Raw genomic sequence first — 19,868 nt, 5'->3', positions numbered from 1 at the left:
CATTTCAAATTTTTAAGAAAGAAATTAATATATCCCACATATTTCATAATCGTTGAATACCCTTTTAATGATTCTTTAGTCAATTTGGAATCAATTTTTCCTCAGCGAAAAACTGAAAAAGATATTTACTTTTTATCTACTTTTTATTTTTTTATTTATTTTTCATTTTTCTCTTCCCAACCTTTAAATTATATTTCAATTAATAAATTATATTTAATATATTAAAATGAAAATTTTAAAATTACAATTATACAAAATATTAAATAATTATTTAAATAATTAAATAATTATTTAATTGATCAAATAATTAATTAATTAATTAATTAAATTATATAAGTTATATAAATAATTAATATTCTAAAAAAATATAAATTTTATCTAAAATAAATCGAAAAATAGATTTGTTATTTATTTAGCGAAGTTTAATTTATGAAAAGTCCTTTCTTTGCAAACACTCATCAAACATTACTGATGCCTCGAGATTTTCGCTGGAAGGGAACTGACTCCAAGTTGTGATTTTGGGACACTCTGTACATTTCCTTTCTTCCTAGAGTCCGTAGCCCAAAGTTTCCTCGAAGCCACTTATACCCGGTGCAATCGGCTTCCCCGTAATGAGTCGTCGTGAAACGAGTCACCTAGGCTCGCGTTCGTTTCTTCTGAACACCGCAGCTTCCGTCCAACGTACGAGAATGCCCCACTATCGTCTTGCGCCTTATATGCCTGCCTTACGTTATTCCTTCTCCTCTCCAGGAGGAGGAGGCCGTTTCGCTCCTTCCTCCGGAGAGCTCGCGGTATCGCTTTCCCGCGAACTTCAATGACAATCAGTGCCGTGCCGTCGACGCTGATGCATCGTCGCTTCGTTGAACACGTGTCGTTAAGTCGGAGTAAAGTCGTTCGGGTGGTTGGCGGGCTGGAAAAGAGTGCGAATCGTCGAAGGTGAATGCGACTTGGTTTACTGCCTCGAATCCCGCGACACAGATGACGAAGAGACGATAATAGCGGCGATAATAATTCCAGAAAACGTGTGTACATAATTGGCGCGACAGGCTGCATTCGTGATAAATTTGCAGAGGTGACCAAGATGCTCGATAAGCTTCGTCTTTCTTATCGGAACCAGTCTTTAACGGTGTCGCAGCTCGCTTCGTCGATCTAATTTGTCGTTTCTTCTCCAGAAGACTATAAATAATTATTAAAATAATTTTAAAGTCGAGATCGCGTTTGATTCTCAGAAGATTGACACTCGCGGGAAGGATTTCCCTAATCATCGTTTTTTTTCTGATTCTTTTTTATAGTTACGTCGATTTCGCTCGAGGCAAAAATACTTAGAGATCGAGGATCGAGAATCCTCTCCCGCTGGCGGATTCGTTCTCTCGGTTGCGGACTTTCTCCGCATTTTTGCTGACCGAAACTCGCCGGAACTCGGCCTGAAACTCGCGCTCGCCTCTCTCGCGGGGTTCAACGTTCCTGAAATAGTGGGTGTGTCGCGTGTGCCTTTTTCGACTCTCTCGACGATGGAGACGACGCGATGCGCGTACGTATCCGAGGACGAGAACCTGTACCAGGTGTACAATCGTGAGAAAGCCACCAGTAATCTCTTTACTCTCGGTAAATGCACATTTCTTTCATTATTTAGGCTCGTCGATCGAGCTAAGGTCGACGAAGCAACAAACGAATTAATTAGGGGAATATTATATGTATATATATTTATTCTATAGATATATTATAGATATAAGTTACTTATTCCTTTTAAAAAGAGGCTTTCTTTAATTTTTACTTTTTAATATTTTTCAAAATTGGAATGGAATAAAATCTTTCAATCAAATCTTTTAATCGCGTATTAGGTTCATATGAAAAATCAGTTTTTAATATATATTGGAATAAAATGAATTTTTCCAATTTTTTAATTGCGTGTTAGGTGCGTAAATGTGCGTGAAAAATCAATTATAATTTACAATTAGATTTTTAAAAAATGTAAATCTGCAATGAAAAATTTTGCAGTCTTTTTCAATCTACGTACGTAACTGATTTGTCATGCAAATACAATAATAAAAAATATGCATACCCGCTTTGCTTAATCTTCGAGCTGGCAAAAGTCCGTAGTAAATATTTATTCTCAATTTTCTTCTATTCACACATCAACCAGTTTTTGTTCCTTTTATTCTCCTCTCCGTATTTATTATCAGATATATATAATAAGAGATATAATAATAGAATTATAAATAAGATATAATTTTTACAAGAAAATTTAATTTTTAAGAATTTTTAAGAGAAAGAAGAAAATTTAATTTTTAATAGAATTATAAATAGATATAAATAGATATAATTTTTACAATAAAATTTAATTTTTAAGAGATATAATAATAGATTTACAAATAAAATATAATTTTTTTTATATTTGTGTTATTTCCCGTATTTACTATCCTTTTTCTACACGTGAAATACATTTATATTAACATAAGTTTTTTAATTAATTGCGTACATTTGTTCTCGTCAATTAATGGAGAGAGACCCTCCATATTTCGGTTTCAATAAATCCAATGTATCCCGACACACATGGCAATCAAGGAGCCTGTCAAGGACGCGGCAGCGACGCACAGTGTGATGTCATCGTAAAACAATGTCATGACATTTTCTTTTTTTACATACGCCAGCTTGAAATTAAATAAGTGATGCCTCGATTGGATTAATAACGCCGTATCAGTTGACTTTTGCGAAACTTGCAAATAATTTAGCAGATGTAACTTTATGTCACACGCGATATATTAAAATAAATTAGGAAATATCTCGTAAGCTATTGATTTTTTCATAATTTTACTCAATATTTATTTAATATTTTTTAATATTTTTTAATATTTAATATTTTAAATATTAAAAATGTTTATTTTTTAATATTTTTAATATTTAATACTTAATATTTTTTAATATTTAATATTTTTTACACTCAATATTTTTATTCTACTTAAAAAATAGAGATAAATATTAAAATATCATAAAAAATGCATGCTATAAGAAATTGCTCTTGCATTAATTGCACGCATAGCACAGATAACTTAGATCATAAAGTTAAGTGCTTCAATCTATACATACGATTAATTCAATACGAATGGGAAATAAGAAGTAATCGTTTTTACATATCCATCTCTTGCACGTGATAACGACGCGCGAGGGAATCAGTTACAGACGGATGTTTCCGTCTGTTTATCTCCGAGCGTTATATACAGAGTGCTCCCGAAATAGGGGAGATTCTTCGATAAATTTAGGGATGCGAGATGGTGTGAAAAAAGTCGCTCTCGTGTTTCCGCCCAACTTTTCTCGAAGTCGGGCAGAATCGATCATCGCGAAGAAGGGTTCGAGAATTTTTAACGGGAATGCTGATTGAACTTAAATGTGCTTTCAGATGCGCTGCTGGCCGACTTGCAGAACACCGTGTCGTCGGAGGGAAATCACGTCGGTGGAAATGCGACACCCGGTTACGGATCGCTGAACGGTGCGCGCACCCACACGACCACCGTCTACAGATCCTACGACAATCGAACCTCGCCGCTGCCGCCGCAATCGGTACGTCGATATGTCTATCGTTTATCTTAATTGGAGCACTAATAGATCTAGAAGAGGCCGCGCCTCTTCGTTCCGTTCATTCGACTTTAAATTTAGAAAACTATATATTATACCTCGCTGCAGTTAGATTACGTCTACTACGATCTATAAAATCTCTTTTAATTAAAATTATTTTAATTAAAGATTAATAAAGGCGTTCCTTCTTTTATCTCGTTCAATAGATTTAAAAATTCATATTTAACGAAAAAACAATTTTTTACAATTTGAACGTATCTTTTATAATGATGATTAAATTATTATTTCGTGTCTAGACTGTCTTAATTAAATTAAAAAATTTAATAAAAAAAATTAAATTTACAAAAAATATTCAATAAAGTCTGTAAGGTCCTGTCAAACAGTCAAGTAAGATTTGCGAAATCTATTGTCGTTTCCGACGATAAGCAAAATCGCAAACGGGATAAATCGCGATGATTTATCGACGAAGTCGGAGAATTCATCGAGCTTGCTGAAGAAACCTTACTAAAGTCGTGGAGGTAGTTTACTAGATGGAGCCAAGTGCCGGTAGCTCGATGACGATCGTTTAATTTTAAAATCATCACAAATTATTTGTAGTTTTATAACATATATAAACTGCAAAACATTCATGAAGAGCTTGATATATTTTTCGATACTTTGATTTGAATTTATATATATTATATAATAATATTATAATAATATAATAATATAATAATAATAATTATATATTATAATTATTATTATATATATTAAATATTACATAATAATTAAATAATTAAATATATATGTTATATATAAATATATATATATATATATATATATATATATATATATTATATAAAATAAAGAAAATGTTCAGGAATATATTTTTAAGCAAGATTATTGCTATAGAAGATGAGCTATCCATTATTACGTTAACAATCACTAGTAAATAATTTCATTCTTATCGAAAACATATTTGTATATATTATATTCTTCTTCAATGACATATATTTGTTTTACATAATATATTTTATTGTGTAGCAGTCTCTCCTTTTTCATTACACAAAATTAACTTTTTGGCACTAACGTCCGTTTCCAGTCTACAAAACGTCCCGAAATAGAGCAATTCGTCGTCATGGTCGCGAAAGCGTGACATAGGGAGAATCCGTAAATAAACCTCTTCGCCGACGGCATAATAACTGTCGATATGATATCTTGGCAAGATACAACGAGCTTTTCTTTTGAAATTTTTCGCATGCGGCTTGTTTTTATTTTCAAGCCACGAACGTCATCAGTATGAACGTTCATGATTTAAGCAGAGATTTTGTAAATTTAAATTTTAAAATTCCTGGAATTTTTAATCCTAAAAAGTATGTCTATTTCTGAAAGGATAACCAGGTCTTTTTTTATGTATTATCCCACGGTTGTGTCTTTAAAACATTATATTATTGAAATATAAAAGAGAAGTAAATATATTTTTCATGATTTAAGCAAAGATTTTGTAAAATTAAATTTTAAAATTTCTGGAATTTTTAATCTTAAAAAGTATGTATATTTCTGAAAGAATAACCCAGATCTTTTTTTATGAATTATCGCACATACGTCTTTAAAACATTATATTATTGAAATATAAGAGAAATAAATATATTTTTCATGATTAAGCAGAGATTTTTTTGTTTTGAATTTTAAAGTTCCTGAAATTTTTAATCCTAAAAAGTATGTTTATTTCTAAAAGGATATTCAGATCTTTTTTTATGGATCACACGCACGTCTTTAAAATTATATTATCGAAATATTAAAAAGAGAGATATATTTTTCATGATTAAACAGAGATTATTTTAAATTTTAAAATTAATTTATTTAAATTTTAAAATTCCTGAATTTTTTAAACCTAAAAAGTATATTTCATAGACAGGATCTTTTTTTATAGATTATGGCATGCACGTCTTTAAAATATTATATTATTGAAAATATAAAAGAAGCAAATATATTTTTAAAATTAAACACATTCACATAATTTTTTATTGTGAATTTATGTGCAAACATTTATTTTATCATTTTAGATTGTTTTGAAGGCTCATTAATATATCGCGACTCTTTGCGGAATAATAATTTAACCAAAAGACGCACTTCGAAGTATCCTCGGAGCGTAAATTAACCACAATTGCTCTTGAATTTATTTACACGCGGAGTTTACACGTGTTATAACGGTGAAAATAGAATGTTACGGAATAGAACGGACGTAATCTGCTTTCGTTGTAAAAATTAATCTTCGCAGCTATTTGTAATTTTGGTGCGACAAACTCGCTATTTTTCGCGTTAACTTTTGATTGTTTTTAGAGGAAAAAAGAAGCTTTCCAGAGTCATAAAACACATTCAAAAATAACGATGACGCAACAGCGATGCTAAAATTAGAATCAATATCGTGTCTAAAATTGACGCTCGAGGGAAGCATCACTACAGGCGTAACATCGAACGTTTGTGGCAGACGGAATATTAGTCGGAAGAGAGTCTCGAATTACTCTCGTATTAGTTATTTTTTTTCTCTGGACGAAGAAGATGCCTGAAGATATAAGCGCCACAAAGATCAGAACCTAATTTTTCTGTAACGATATTAATCAATAAAGAAAATTGATCACATCGTAAAAACGAATGCAGAAAAATTAGCTCTTAATTGATAATAAAATTAGATCTTAATTGATAATAAAATTTAATAAAAACAATTTATTTTAAATTTTAATTTAAAAATTTAATTTAATTTAATAAAAATTTAATAAAAATTTAATTTATTCTAAATTTTAATTTAATAATTTAATTTAATTTAATAAAAAATAAAATAATTAAAAAATTATAAGTTTTTTTTATATGGATTATATTAAATAATTTTTTCTAACTTAGAATTATGTGTATTTTCCATTTTAAATATAAAAATAAGAACCGCTTATTAAATTTAATAGGTATCAAGTATATTCAATATCGTTTATTTTAAGAAAATCCTTACACAGGGTTAAAAAGGTAAAAAAATTCGGAGACACGCGTGCTGCCTGAAAGAATATTTTCCACGAGTCGCATAAAAGAGAATCGTGCAGGAAAAAATGTTGTGTTTCCGAGTTTTCCGACGGGAACACCTGTTACGTTCCCTGCCGAGTCTATCGATTCTCGCTCGGCCTAGGACAGCACGGTCTCTATTATTCATGCTTGCATTCGATTTATACTGCGACTGTAAAATACGCGGTCGAGCCAACTGCTACGTTCGCCATCGAGCCAATCACGTTAAATCGCATTTCTTTTTTTTTTTTCGCAGCGAAAAGCGCCACCGTTCACCTTCAATCCGATAATATCGTCGCGACGTCGAGTTGCAATATTATGCATTCATACATTCAAAAATGCACGCTGATATATCTTTTTAATAGCTATATTCTTGTGTCTAAATATATCTTCCATTGCGAGCGTTGTATTCACCTGAAAGTAGAATTCAAATACAGAGACGAGTCAATTTCAATATATCTTGCAGCGAAAATCGAACGATAGAATCATTCAATCGTTTTAATCTTTCTTCATCTTCAATTAAGAAAAAAAGTTATCTTATTATTCTCAATCGGGAAACAAGTGAATCATGAAAAATTAAATTTTTCTATAACCCTTGAATGAAAGAAATTATGAATATATTAAAATATATTTCGAACTTATAAATTACGAAGAAATTAATATGAAAAAATGAAAAAAAATTTAATTAATTGTAGAGAGAGTATAAAACGATTTATTATTAAAATGATATATTTGATGAATCTTATAATCTATGAAACTTATTCGTTAGTTTTATACCTACTTTGGTACCTGACTGGTATCATTACATGGAATAATAGGGGAGAACGTCCTATGTTAGGTGAATGAACTTTTTAAGTCTAACAATAAGTAAAGTCCATCGTGATCATAATACGAATATCAAGTATGACAGTTGTTTCGATTTGTTTGCATTCAGATCTAAATTATTCAGACTGTGAAAATGATTCTCAAAAAACTAAATATATTTATATAAAATTTTATATAAAATTTATATAAAAATTTATATAAAAATATTTATATAAATATAATTAAGATAAAAAAAGAAATAAAAACTTTATCTTTATCAATAAATTAATTATTATTTTTATATATATATTTGTTAAAATTATTTAAATTGCACTACATATTTTTAAAACATGTTTAATTATTACCTATTGTAACAATATCTGTAACAATATTTATGTGTAACATTTAATTTTGAGAAAATATGTTAATTTTAAGAAACTTATGTACAGTAGAGAGAAAAAAAGTCGCGGGCTTAAAAGTTAAACCGATTGTTTCACGATTTAATAAGTTATGAAATTTACGGCTGAAATTAACGATAGCTGCGTTTCTTAAACCGTATTCGTATAAGTTGCTTCGCTCCTATTATTCTTCTCGGAACGTGCCGTTGTGGCATCGATCTGTCGTCGTGTTTCTGCTGTAGTCGTCATTCTCGGATGCGAATCGGCATCGTACGACGCGATCCAGTTTCGCGGCTAGTCCGAGACCTATTTCCCCGACATTAACTGGGCGAAAATGAAATTAACGAGCTTATGTCGTGTGTATAATAAAAATATTCTTATTTAAGTTAAACATATAAAATTACTAAACTGTACAAAATTTGTCTTAAAAACTCTGTTTTTAACTATCACTTTAAATAATAATACAAAAATTATTTAATTTTCATTGTCAATTATTTAATTTTTATTGTCAAATTTCCTTTGAAGCAGTTGATAATTAAATTCGTTAGTTAATCAAGTCTTAGTTAAATTAATTAAAAGTCGTATGGTAAATTGTCCAATTATTAATTTATTATCACGGATAATTTGTAATTAAATAGAAAAATTATTAATTTAATTATTAATTAATTTATTAAATTATTAATTTATTATTTTAATTTCATCAACAATTCTCTCGTTTGAAAATAATCCTGAATTTTATTATCTTAACATTGTCATTCGTTTCGACCAAAATGGCTGTCAATGTTAAATAACGTCTTGAGTTATGAAGCATGTCGACAAGAGCATATGTTTCTTACCGGATTACCACCAAGAGTGCCAAATATCTCTGTCGAAGGTCGCGGATGTTAAAAGCTTTCCCTTTGATGCGCGAATTTAGCTCGTGTAAACGATTATATGCGCATGCATGGTTCCAGACATTCGCGCTGCAGTTGCAAATATGCAACCCGTTGCATAAATTCGGACAAACGTCGTAACAACGCCAGCACGTGAGCGTGACAGATTGAGCTGTACACACGCTGGGCGTATGACATGTCCTGGATACGCAGAGTGTCCCAAATATCTTATTATATTCCTGGAAAGATATGAATAATTTATATTAAATATTATAACGAATACTTATTATTTAATACGATAATTTCTTCGAGAGATATCTCGATATATTGACGTCAAAAAATGATAATTACAAATTAATTGTTCAATATTTTAATTGTTCAACGTTTTATATTAAGTGAGATAGTCTGATATAATCTTTATTTTATATTACACAAAAGAGAAAAAGGATTATATATAAATTATAAATACTTAAAAAATAAATACGTCCACTACTCATAAAAATAAACTGTTTCCTTCTTATTTATATACAGAGAGAGATCTAGACGTTCATGACCGAAATTCCAGTATTTTGTGTTAGTCTGAAATAATATATTTTAATAATAAATTTTAATAATATATATATATATATATATATATATTTTTTTTTTTTGAAAATATATAAATTTTTTTAAATATAAATAATTATATATAAATATAAGTATTTAGATATAAATAAAAATAAGCCACATAAAGACAATTTTTTCGCACATAAAATTTAATTTTTTTACATATACATATATGAAAATTATCATATAATTTTTCTAGAAGCACTTTGGATTGCTTTTTAAGTATTTCTTACAATATTACATTTATTATTAATTTTTTGTCCATTTACATTAAAATTGCTATACAAATCAGCTATACATTATCAGCGCGATTTTAATTTTTATAATATTGTTAAATTATAAAAAAGTCGAGATTTCTCTCTCTCTCTCTCCAATATGTCAAGTATACTTAAAATATCTTAATATTCTAAAAAATTAAAAAATATTTAATATTGCTCTGAAAAATTGCAGAAAGTACAAGAGCAAAATATATACGATAGTTTTTCGTTAAATTTTCAATGAAAATAAATTGACTGTATATTCGAAGAAACTTCCACCGATTGTAAGCCATTCAATTGTGACAGTCACAAATGGCACAAAGATCTCGCAGAAAGATCCTGTAGACGCTTCTCCGCGTTAATAGTGATGTCGTCGCCGAAACTTCTCGCGCCGATACGTTTTGCTGATATGTTTCTGCTGGCTCTCCACGGATATTTTTAGGCTGACAACTCAGCATGTAACCTAGTTTCTATCCAGCAGGATGCGCCGTAATACTATTTTATTGCAAAAAAATAGTGCGTGGTAATCTGACGCTAAGTTTGGCCGCCCTTGCGTTTCTTTTTCAGAAATTCGACTATTAGCTATTTATCTATTATTTTTTTGACGATTTATATGAAAAATTATTATTTTGAGTCTATCAATAATTATGATAAATATGTTAAAAAATATAAATATATATAAAGCTGCGTTAAATATGTAACGCAACTTTAATATAAATTAAAATATTATTTTTGAAATTGTAACTTTTTTTATTTGTTGGCTATAACAATTATTAATGATTAAAATCGCTATTGCGAATAGCCTCTGTGATGACTTACTTTCATATTAGCAACTTATTAAAAATTTATCAATCGCACTACATCTTTATTATGCATTTTGTGCAGATCCTCTTCAAAGAATCATAAAATCTCAAATTTATGGATGATTGAGACTCACATTTGGCCATTGATTAGCATGACGTCAAGTATTAAATTTAATTTTGGTAAACAAGTCAGAGCGACCTCGTGCATGTCGCAGATTTCGTAATTGGAATATCTAGTTATTAAAATGTGACATCTCTTCAATATTTTAATTTGAACATAAGTAGATGTTAAATAGTAAACATTATTACATACACATGTATATCTATACTTACATATATATGTATATATATTTAATTTAATTACAAATAATTTTACATATTTATATAAAATATATATAAATTTCATAAATTAATTTTATTGTTTTTATAAAATTGTTACAAATATATCAAAAAATGTCTAAGTGCAATAAATAATCCAATTATCAATGTTTATCAATTTTGTTGACTTGCAGAGATAAACAATATTTATTGTATATATTTTGTGGATAATATATTTATTATTTATCTAAACAGGAGCGATTACGATCTTTTGGATATTTTTCCCGCGGCTGAAGCGATCTAAAATTGACTTTATCGAAACTAAAAAGGCCACATTGCTCTTTTCGTTCTGAACGACGACGTTCCATACGCATAATGATTCTAATGACATCATGTTTCTAAATAATAATGTACTTTATGCAAACTTGGCAGGCCACCGCTTTTTGTCTATTAACAAGCCAAGAGCACCTGGTAGAAAATTGTGCAGCTGTCGTTCAAACCATCTTCGTACAATCCATTCATCTGAAGAAATCCTCATTAAGTTCTAATTTTTCCAACTGCTTTCGATGTTTTATTGTAACACTTACATTATATTATTTTATGATCAGATCAAGTATTAAAGAAATATCTACTATTAAGCTTGATCGTCGAACATGAAATTGAAATAATTCAATCGTCAAATATTAAAATTGAAATCAATTTTCACGTGATGGAAAATTAATAATAAATATGTAGATAAGAATATTAAATAGATTAGGTAGAAATGATAAATTTTTTACGAATGAAAATTATTAATAATTACATTAAAATTAAGTTAATAAGTAATAAAAAATTAATAGAGAAATCGATGTCTTTGATGATTTGAGTATATATAGTTTCACGAAGAAATCTTTGAAACTGTTAATGTTCATCGCGATTTTGCCCACATGTTATAGCCGACTTACCAGAACCGCGAGGCGATAGAGGAAACCATCAATAAAACCGGAAGTGCGTCTTACACCCAGACGGGCACCGGGAGCAAGATGCCCTCCCTCAATAACAATCTTTCCGAGTTGGACACTCTCCTGCAAGACCTGAGCAATGCGCGCTATAATGCCCACTTTCAGGAAAGAGGTTGGCTCTTTATCCAAATTTTTTAAAATCCTGTAAATTTTTTTTATATTGTTTCATATCCTGTAAAATTTTTTTATATTATTTTACAAATCCCTTTTCGAGCGATCAATTTTGTCTTTTTAAATCTCTCGCCAAAAGTTTTACAAATCTGAAACAGTGGAAGCCTTTTCACGAATTAAGTCTCAAAGACGCAAAAATAATCTTATTTATTTTACTTCAATTCGATACTTTGATAAATTTTTAATCCGATGAAAAAATATCGCACAATAGATAAAATATTTGCGGAATAAAAATTTATGATAATAGCAGAATGCAATCTATAAGATAGAGATACTAGACAATATATTTTGAGACATTCTATATTTCTTTCAAACAGAATTAATTTAATGTATTATCGAACCATTTTCGGGAAGGGTTAAAAATGATCTCGAGAGGAGATTTTTGTCAAACAAATGCTTGATGATTATAGACAGTCGCGTGTCCACCACAGGGGTGAACGGGAGCGCGACCAGCCCCATGCTCCGTTCCCCGAGTAGTATGTCAGCCTCTCGACCCACCGTCGACTCGTTGCTCGAAGAACTAAGCACCGCAGTGCCTAATGGGTGAGCTTTCTGTTTGTGTGCGCAAATTAATCCTAAAACAGTGCATATTAAGCAGCCTGCTTTCGAATGAACATCTAGCTCGCGATTTGCATGAATAATTTCGGGATTAAAATCATAGTGATTCCGACGAGTTTGGGGTTGCTGCCGGCCAACTTCTCGTGCTCGCAGCGTGAAAAATCCTCAAACTTTTATATCGAAGATTAATAGCCAATTGAATTTTCGGAATGACTCGCGTATTCGGTGTAAAACGGTAACTGTTGTCCCTCGAACAGAGACTATCCCGCTGATGGAAAGGTGAGGGTCACCATACAGGAGACGTCCACGGAGATACAGCCGGTCTATGACGGCTATCCCTCCAGTCAGCATGGCTCGCTGAGTCGAACCGAGGTTCAGAGGAGTTATCCTAATGGTCATACCGCGAGTAACGCTACCAAGGAGCTGGATGATCTAATGGCTTCGCTTTCCGAATTCAAGGTACATAACTTAACCATGTGTAATGCCATACATAACGCGAGCGACCCTTTCGGAGCGGTTGATGAAGACTATATCTCATTTCCAATACTATATTTTTATTCTTTATTGAAGAAAAAAAATAATGTGGCAATTTACAAATTGATAGATTATTAAATATTATAAAATTATAAAATGTGATTTTCTGATCAATCTTGATAAGAGAAATAAAAACGCGATATTGCCAAAGAAACTTGCAGGAATTAATAATTACAGAGAAGTCGAATAAAATCTTTTGCAGATTTTTTTGCATTTAATCGCATACCGAAAGGGTTAGTGTACATCTCATCTTTCGTTGCTTCTTGTCTGCATTGTGTACATAACCGGATAACTGAAAGTAACATTCAAATAATTTGCACATTTTTAAATATTTATCTATCATTTTTTATTCCAATATATATAAAAAATATAAGTAAATTAAAATTAAAAAAGATTAAAACTTAATTTTATCAAGAATATAGTAAAAATTAGTAAAATTTCATTTAACTTTTGATGGTTGAATGACCACAATTTTTTTTGTTTGGAAAGCTTATTTTAAATGTATTTTTAAAAACATTAAAATTTTTCTTTAAATGTAGTTATTTTATATTTTTTTTAAATATAGATTCTTAAGAAGCGATTTACAAATAATTTTTTCGATCGTCCCTTCAAGAATTTTATAGAATCCATTCCGAGACACCCTTTATACGGACCTACATATAGTAATCATCGAAACAGATACAGACTGATCCCTGACTCTCTGTCATCGCTTTGATTTACCGCGGAATCGGAAAACACCAGGGCATTAAATCCACTCCTGCCCATTCTTGGCTCCCCACGTTACGAAAATAACCAACCTCATCACCGTCGCGCCCTCCCTCGTGTCCGCTCCTTTTTCTCCGCGTCACCAATTTTCCGCGGCCGTGGGAGAAGGGAGAACCACGAAGACGAAATCATAAAGAGGTGGGGCAGCAACGTGGGACGCGACGACGTTACCCGCCGAAACACCCGGAGCTTTCGGCCAGTCTGCAAGCTCGCCCGTGACGATCGACATCTCCTCACTTCTTATCTACCATCATCTCCGTGGGTCTTTGTTTCATTTCACTCAACATCTCGCGAATTCACGCCTTGACATCCTGTCCGATTCGATTACTTTTCTCTCACCTTGTCCGTCGAATCTCCGTTCGTGACATCCAACCTTGAACCATCTTTTCGCACCTTGACACACCTGTCCTGTTCTGCGTACCAAACATAAAGATACACGTGACACAGATTCACAGAATTACGCGGGAAATTGTCATTGTCATACGAGTGTAATCCAGCCTTCCGAGAAATTAATCTTGAAAACTGAGAAAATTTTCCTCCGTGATGTCTGCTATCCTTCGGTGATCCAGGATAATAGACATCGTTTTGTCAGAAAAACGCTAAAAAATAATATTTTTCAAACTTTATCACTTTATTTTCTTATATACAAAATTGAACTTCGAAATCAGTTTTGATTTCTTAGATAGAGGACATCTGATTTACACTCGACCCTACAATCCACGTGTCATTGCAGATCAACAGCGGTACCCATCAACATCAGACAGTAACCGACTCCCCGTACGCGAAGCCCAATAAGGCCACCAAGAGCTCGCAGAGCCCATTGCCCGGCGAGGGCACGCAGACCCGCGTCCACATCACCGAGACCCATACGACTCATCTCTATCAACCAGGGGAGAGCCAGCCTCTTAAACAGAATCAGTTGGATTCTATGCTCGGTAATCTTCAGGCCGACATGAGCCGCCAAGGAGTCAACACTACTCAGAAGGGATGCTGCAGCGCCTGCGAGAAGCCCATCGTGGGCCAGGTAGCTGTCAGCTACATCATAGCTGAATCTTAAAAGCCAAAAGGCAATTAAATATTCTTTATTCTCTTTGACTTGATAACATTGTTGCTTCAGGTGATAACAGCCTTGGGCAAGACGTGGCATCCGGAACATTTCACGTGTACCCACTGCAATCAGGAATTAGGCACGCGAAATTTCTTCGAGAGGGAGGGCCATCCTTACTGTGAAACGGACTATCATAATTTGTTCTCACCACGTTGCGCTTACTGCAACGGGCCCATTCTTGATGTAAGGATTTTAGAATCATTTTAAGAATTCTCTCGAGAAAAAGAGTAATGGTGAATCCTATAGGTGCGACCGAGATAAGGAACGTTAATAGAGAAAGAGTAATAAAAAGGACTCGATATAAATCCTCGTCCCTTCACATATCCTCGAACTTAATTTTCCATCTCTTGACGTTCGTAGGATCAACTGGACAACAAGACAAATCAGTTTTTCAAGTTTGAATTTAATTAAACTCGTTCCTATGAATTTAATGTACTAATTCTTAACATTGAAATAATTGGAGAACATCTAGTTAATTCACCTAAAACTTTAATTCACTTGAAACATTGAATGAAATTTCTTTTTCTAGATCATACCGACTATGATACAGACAAAGAAAGAAGAGAAAATTAATTAATCATTGTTCAGTCCAAACGCGAGCAAATTTATACTAAAACGGTCAACAACCTATACTTGATAATCTATACTTTTTTTCTCAAGTCTTCCAAATATTTCGTTATACAAATTCGCAATTGCACAAAAGAGATTTTTTTCAGAAATGCGTGACTGCTCTGGAGAAGACCTGGCATACCGAGCATTTCTTCTGCGCTCAATGCGGCAAGCAGTTTGGCGAAGAGGGCTTCCACGAGCGAGACGGCAAGCCTTATTGCCGCGAGGATTATTTTGACATGTTCGCTCCTAAGTGCGGCGGCTGTAATCGCGCCATTATGGAGAATTACATATCTGCACTCAACAGCCAATGGCATCCAGATTGTTTCGTCTGCAGGGTGGGTAACACGTTCGCACAGCTGATCGATCTTATATCACAAAGTTTTATTTTCAGCACAAATTTTACGAGAGCTCGTCGGTGTTTCCCTCCTCTCTTCATGCGTAGCTTAGAAAACGCGAAAAATTGCAGAGAAAAAATCGCGAAAGACACACCACTAAAGTCTGACAATTACAGGATTGCAAGAAGCCGGTCTCTGGAAAGTCCTTCTACGCGATGGAAGGACGACCGGTGTGTCCCAAATGCGTCGGAGTAGATGACGACGAGGAAGAAGAAGAGCAGGAGGCGTAAAAAAGTCTCATCGTCGTCATCATCGTCTTATCAATTTGTCCCAGAAGATTTCTTTGTTACCCTATCGTCCAGCTACCCTTTGCAATTATATCGCCCCTTGTATGCCCTCCGGCTCTATAAATGCGGAGCCAATACCCTGCTGATCCTTCGACAGATAATTTAGCTGGCGCTGAAGAAGACTGGGAACGAGAAATGCCGATTATGAATCATCGTCGTCTCGATTCCGCGTCGCAAACACGCACAGACAACACAGCATACCTCTCACACTTCACATTCTTATATTACGGGGCATACTCTCGGCGAGTAAGCTCAAAGTTCAAGATTGTTGTTTTCGTTTTCGACAAGCTTTGACATTATGTCGCAGTTCTTGAATGAAAAGGAATTTTCTCGAGCTGTGCAAAGATACTGTTAGTACTATATGTCAGAAGTAAAGAAATAAATTTCCCTCACCCACTCATTCCCACCCCCTCCCCTAAAAAAAAGAAAACAACCCCAAAATGAAAAGACACACACGAGAGTCAGCTGTCTCGCACACATGTATACATACAGCTACTCGAAGACGTTGCACAATGCGTGTCTTGTGGCAACATATGCGAGGAAGAGCCTAGCTGAATGCTACAACGTCGCAGATGCATATTTACATTCCTTAAATCGTTATAGTAACAACAGATGAATCGATTTGATATTAAAACTCGTTTTTCGAAAAGTAAAATTATGAATTAATATTAAATAATTTAATAATTAATTAAATAATTTAAATAATCAAAATAATTAATTTTTTAAAATCTTTTTTTAGATGACTGAATATAATACAATGTGATATAAAATAATTGTGTATTTTATTATTTAATTCAAGTTTATGAAATTAATTGGAGCAAATTATGAAAAAATGTATAAATTAGAAATCTGATTCATCTGATAATACTATACATTTTTCGACCATCTATGGATAAAAACAAAGTTATGACAATTGACGAATATGATTTTGTTAATGTTTCTTTGCCATATTAAATTCAACAAGAAACCTTTTTTCGTCTAAGATTTGTGATCTTAAAGAGCTGTGATATTAAAGATAATGTGATACGTAATATACATATATGCTGCACTAGTGCATATAATATATACAAAATAATTCTAATGATTTTGTTGTCTATCTTTCTCTTGTAATTTTTGAACACCTACAAATAATATGTATATATATATATATATTCAAAGATTAGAAAAGTGATAACTGTGATGAATTTATATATGTATATAAATAATTAATAACAAAGTGGACATATATACAAGGTACTTGGAAAATTTTATTGGTATATTATTTTTTTGCATTTAATCTTTAGTATAAAAGGAAATAATTGAAACAATAATTATACTAAACATTAAAATTTAATTTAAATTTGAAGCGAAAAGAAGTAGAAGGCGGGAGAATATAATATTATATTATTTGATATCTGAAAATAAAGATTTTATATTTGAGAAAAATTTAAATTATTGAAAACTGTGTTGAATGAAGGACGTTGATTAAATTTTTCATGGAAATTTTAGCACTAAAATTCGTTTAAATTAAAATATTAAGTATATATATATTCTGTCTGTGAATATATTAAGTGCTCTCTGTAAAGTTGCTCAAAGAATGCTTTCGCAAACTCGATCGACTTCCACATCTTTTGATGTCTGCACCATTGTTTCTGAATGATTAGATTTTTTAACAGGTTCTTCTGTGACGCAAACCTGCGGGACACATTTCGCAGAAAGTGCCCAGTATATTTGTATATAATTTTATAAACATTTTCCCACCGTGTAATAAGTTGTATATTCATCTTTTATATATAATAATGAATTATATTTTTTTTTCTAGGTAAAATTTTCAAAATTTATCGTTAAAATTATATTTTTTTGTATGTTAAAATTTTTCATACAATATTCTCAGATGCATTTACTTTTTTAATTTGCAGGATTGTAGACAGAAGTTTCAGGGAGGTTCATTCTTCGATCACGAGGGATTGCCGTATTGCGAGACACACTACCACGCCAAGAGAGGATCATTATGCGCAGGATGTCACAAGCCCATTACTGGTAAATACAGAACTTTTCTATCAATTTAAAATCTTTTAATGACATATGATATCTTGATAATTTTTGTCTTTTTTTTTCATTTATAGGTCGCTGCATAACGGCAATGTTCCGCAAATTCCATCCTGAGCACTTCGTATGCGCATTTTGCTTAAAGCAGTTGAACAAGGGTACGTTCAAGGAGCAAAACGATAAGCCTTACTGCCATGGTTGCTTCGAGAAGCTCTTCGGATAAATGATTTCTGTCTCCCTTTTTCTCTCTCCCGGATCATATATTTTGTAACATAATAACGAAACGAGAAACAGTTTCGCCTTCGATGCCGTTTTACTATTTTCTATATATACGATATATTTACTTGCTTTGATCGTCTATATAAAAGCATTAGAGACGAGACTCACATTGCCTAAAAAAATAGCCTTTTAGAGTTTCCATTTTTTATAAATATTGACCTTTAGACGAATGTAATCGAAGGAATATTGTGAATAGAATTTTAACTATTGAAGATTATCGTAAAATATATGTATAATTTAATACGTGACATTATTATTCCGTCACAATTGCCATTTTTAATAAAACTGACGAGTTTAGATTTTAATCTCCTTTTTTAGGCAAAAAGAAATTGTTATATATATGAAAAGAGTAAGTGGATAAAATTTTATTGTTTAATAAAACATAAATTTTAAGAGAAATTTACAAGGAAATTGTGAGAAAATTTTCTTTCTCTCCATGAAATGTTCTTGTGAAAAATCGAATTGTCTAAGAATTAATAGATTTGATAGAATATAATTTTCTATAAATCTTTATATAATTTTACATAACAGATTGCGTTTCTTTAACTGCACAAGTTTGAGTCATCATGTTGTTTAAGGATTAATGAGAAGGGTGCTATACAGTTTATATTGTTACTAATAATTTGTATCGAAATAGCGTCTAGTAGTGTCTATATGTATACGATGTACTTGTTTGAGCAGGTATTTGTACGACAAGCGAACTTTCGCCACCAAATATTTCCCTGATGAAAGTTCTTCCCATGCACGCGCGCGTTAGATTTCGTATATTTATAAATATTTAAATAGAAACAGATTATAGGATCAGCGTTTAATAAATATTACCGCGCAAATAGTATTACACAAGTTTACTTACGTCCGCTATATCGAATTACACATACACATATATATTGCCATGTAAAGAAATAATCGAAAAAATTATACGAAGATAGCATGTGTACGAAGTGAACGGTATAAGCGTGACGCTTCAACACAGAACAAGGATTGAAAATAAATACATATGAGATAGTTAATTCTTCGAAGTTTATTTAGTATCCTGCGACACAGCGACAGATCGAGAATTAAACATATATACTTAGTATATAATATATATAAATATACACATTTTCGTAATAAATTTTTTAAATGAACATCTGTTTTTGTATAAAAAAATTGTTGCTAGAATATATAAAGTGCTATTTAGATCCACGCTGTAATGTCGAATAAATTAAGAAAAATCTATCTATTCATAAATATATACAAAAAAATATATATGTATACATATATATGAAATTTTACGATTAATGCACACACCATCAGAATTAATTTTGCATTATAAGAAATTTAGTACATTATCAAGTAATTAATACTTGGACATCATTAATGTGTATTGTGTTATTATTTGCGCTGCGTAAGAGTTTATTTCCTAGAATCATACAAAGAGAGAGCTATTATCTTAACAAGAGAAGCTAGAAAAATTGTTTAAATAACTT

General features: G+C 31.8%; 1 protein-coding gene and 1 long non-coding RNA gene across 10 annotated transcripts in view; one reads left to right on the top strand and one right to left on the bottom strand.

Annotated features, from left to right (window-relative positions):
- The window catches only part of Pax (paxillin), a 30,785-nt gene extending 11,376 nt beyond the window's left edge, over window positions 1-19,409 (top strand). For 5 of the 8 annotated variants that reach the window (XM_083092367.1, XM_083092363.1, XM_083092364.1 and 2 more), the window contains 9 exons: window positions 3,398-3,558; window positions 11,597-11,774; window positions 12,244-12,376; window positions 12,649-12,850; window positions 14,424-14,714; window positions 14,808-14,981; window positions 15,515-15,745; window positions 17,991-18,111; window positions 18,198-19,409. In XM_083092367.1, the coding sequence (XP_082948493.1) occupies window positions 3,398-3,558; window positions 11,597-11,774; window positions 12,244-12,376; window positions 12,649-12,850; window positions 14,424-14,714; window positions 14,808-14,981; window positions 15,515-15,745; window positions 17,991-18,111; window positions 18,198-18,343 (1,637 nt within the window). In that variant the 3' untranslated portion in view covers window positions 18,344-19,409. Of the gene's footprint in view, window positions 1-802; window positions 1,606-3,397; window positions 3,559-11,596; window positions 11,775-12,243; window positions 12,377-12,648; window positions 12,851-14,423; window positions 14,715-14,807; window positions 14,982-15,514; window positions 15,746-15,921; window positions 16,542-17,990; window positions 18,112-18,197 lie in introns of those variants that run through there. The other 3 variants (XM_083092362.1, XM_083092361.1, XM_083092368.1) reach the window with 3 other exon arrangements.
- Window positions 6,540-10,572, bottom strand: LOC145967458 (uncharacterized). 2 transcript variants are annotated; one of them, XR_014437432.1, is made up of 5 exons: window positions 10,360-10,572; window positions 9,820-10,035; window positions 8,642-8,916; window positions 7,929-8,129; window positions 6,540-7,017 (listed from the first exon to the last, which is right to left on the bottom strand). It is a non-coding gene; the product is annotated as an uncharacterized LOC145967458 (long non-coding RNA). The 2 variants fall into 2 exon arrangements; XR_014437431.1 differs by lacking the exon at window positions 6,540-7,017 and having other exon boundaries at window positions 7,815-8,129.
- Window positions 19,410-19,868: the final 459 nt, after the last annotated feature.

The sequence above is a fragment of the Camponotus vicinus genome, unplaced genomic scaffold, assembly GCF_025532165.1.
Source record: "Camponotus vicinus isolate PSW18456_S1 unplaced genomic scaffold, iyCamVici1.0 SCAF_2, whole genome shotgun sequence".
Classification (NCBI taxonomy): domain Eukaryota; kingdom Metazoa; phylum Arthropoda; class Insecta; order Hymenoptera; family Formicidae; genus Camponotus; species Camponotus vicinus.
Note: the sequence above shows the minus strand (reverse complement) of the source record. Positions and strands in the feature narration are given on the sequence as shown.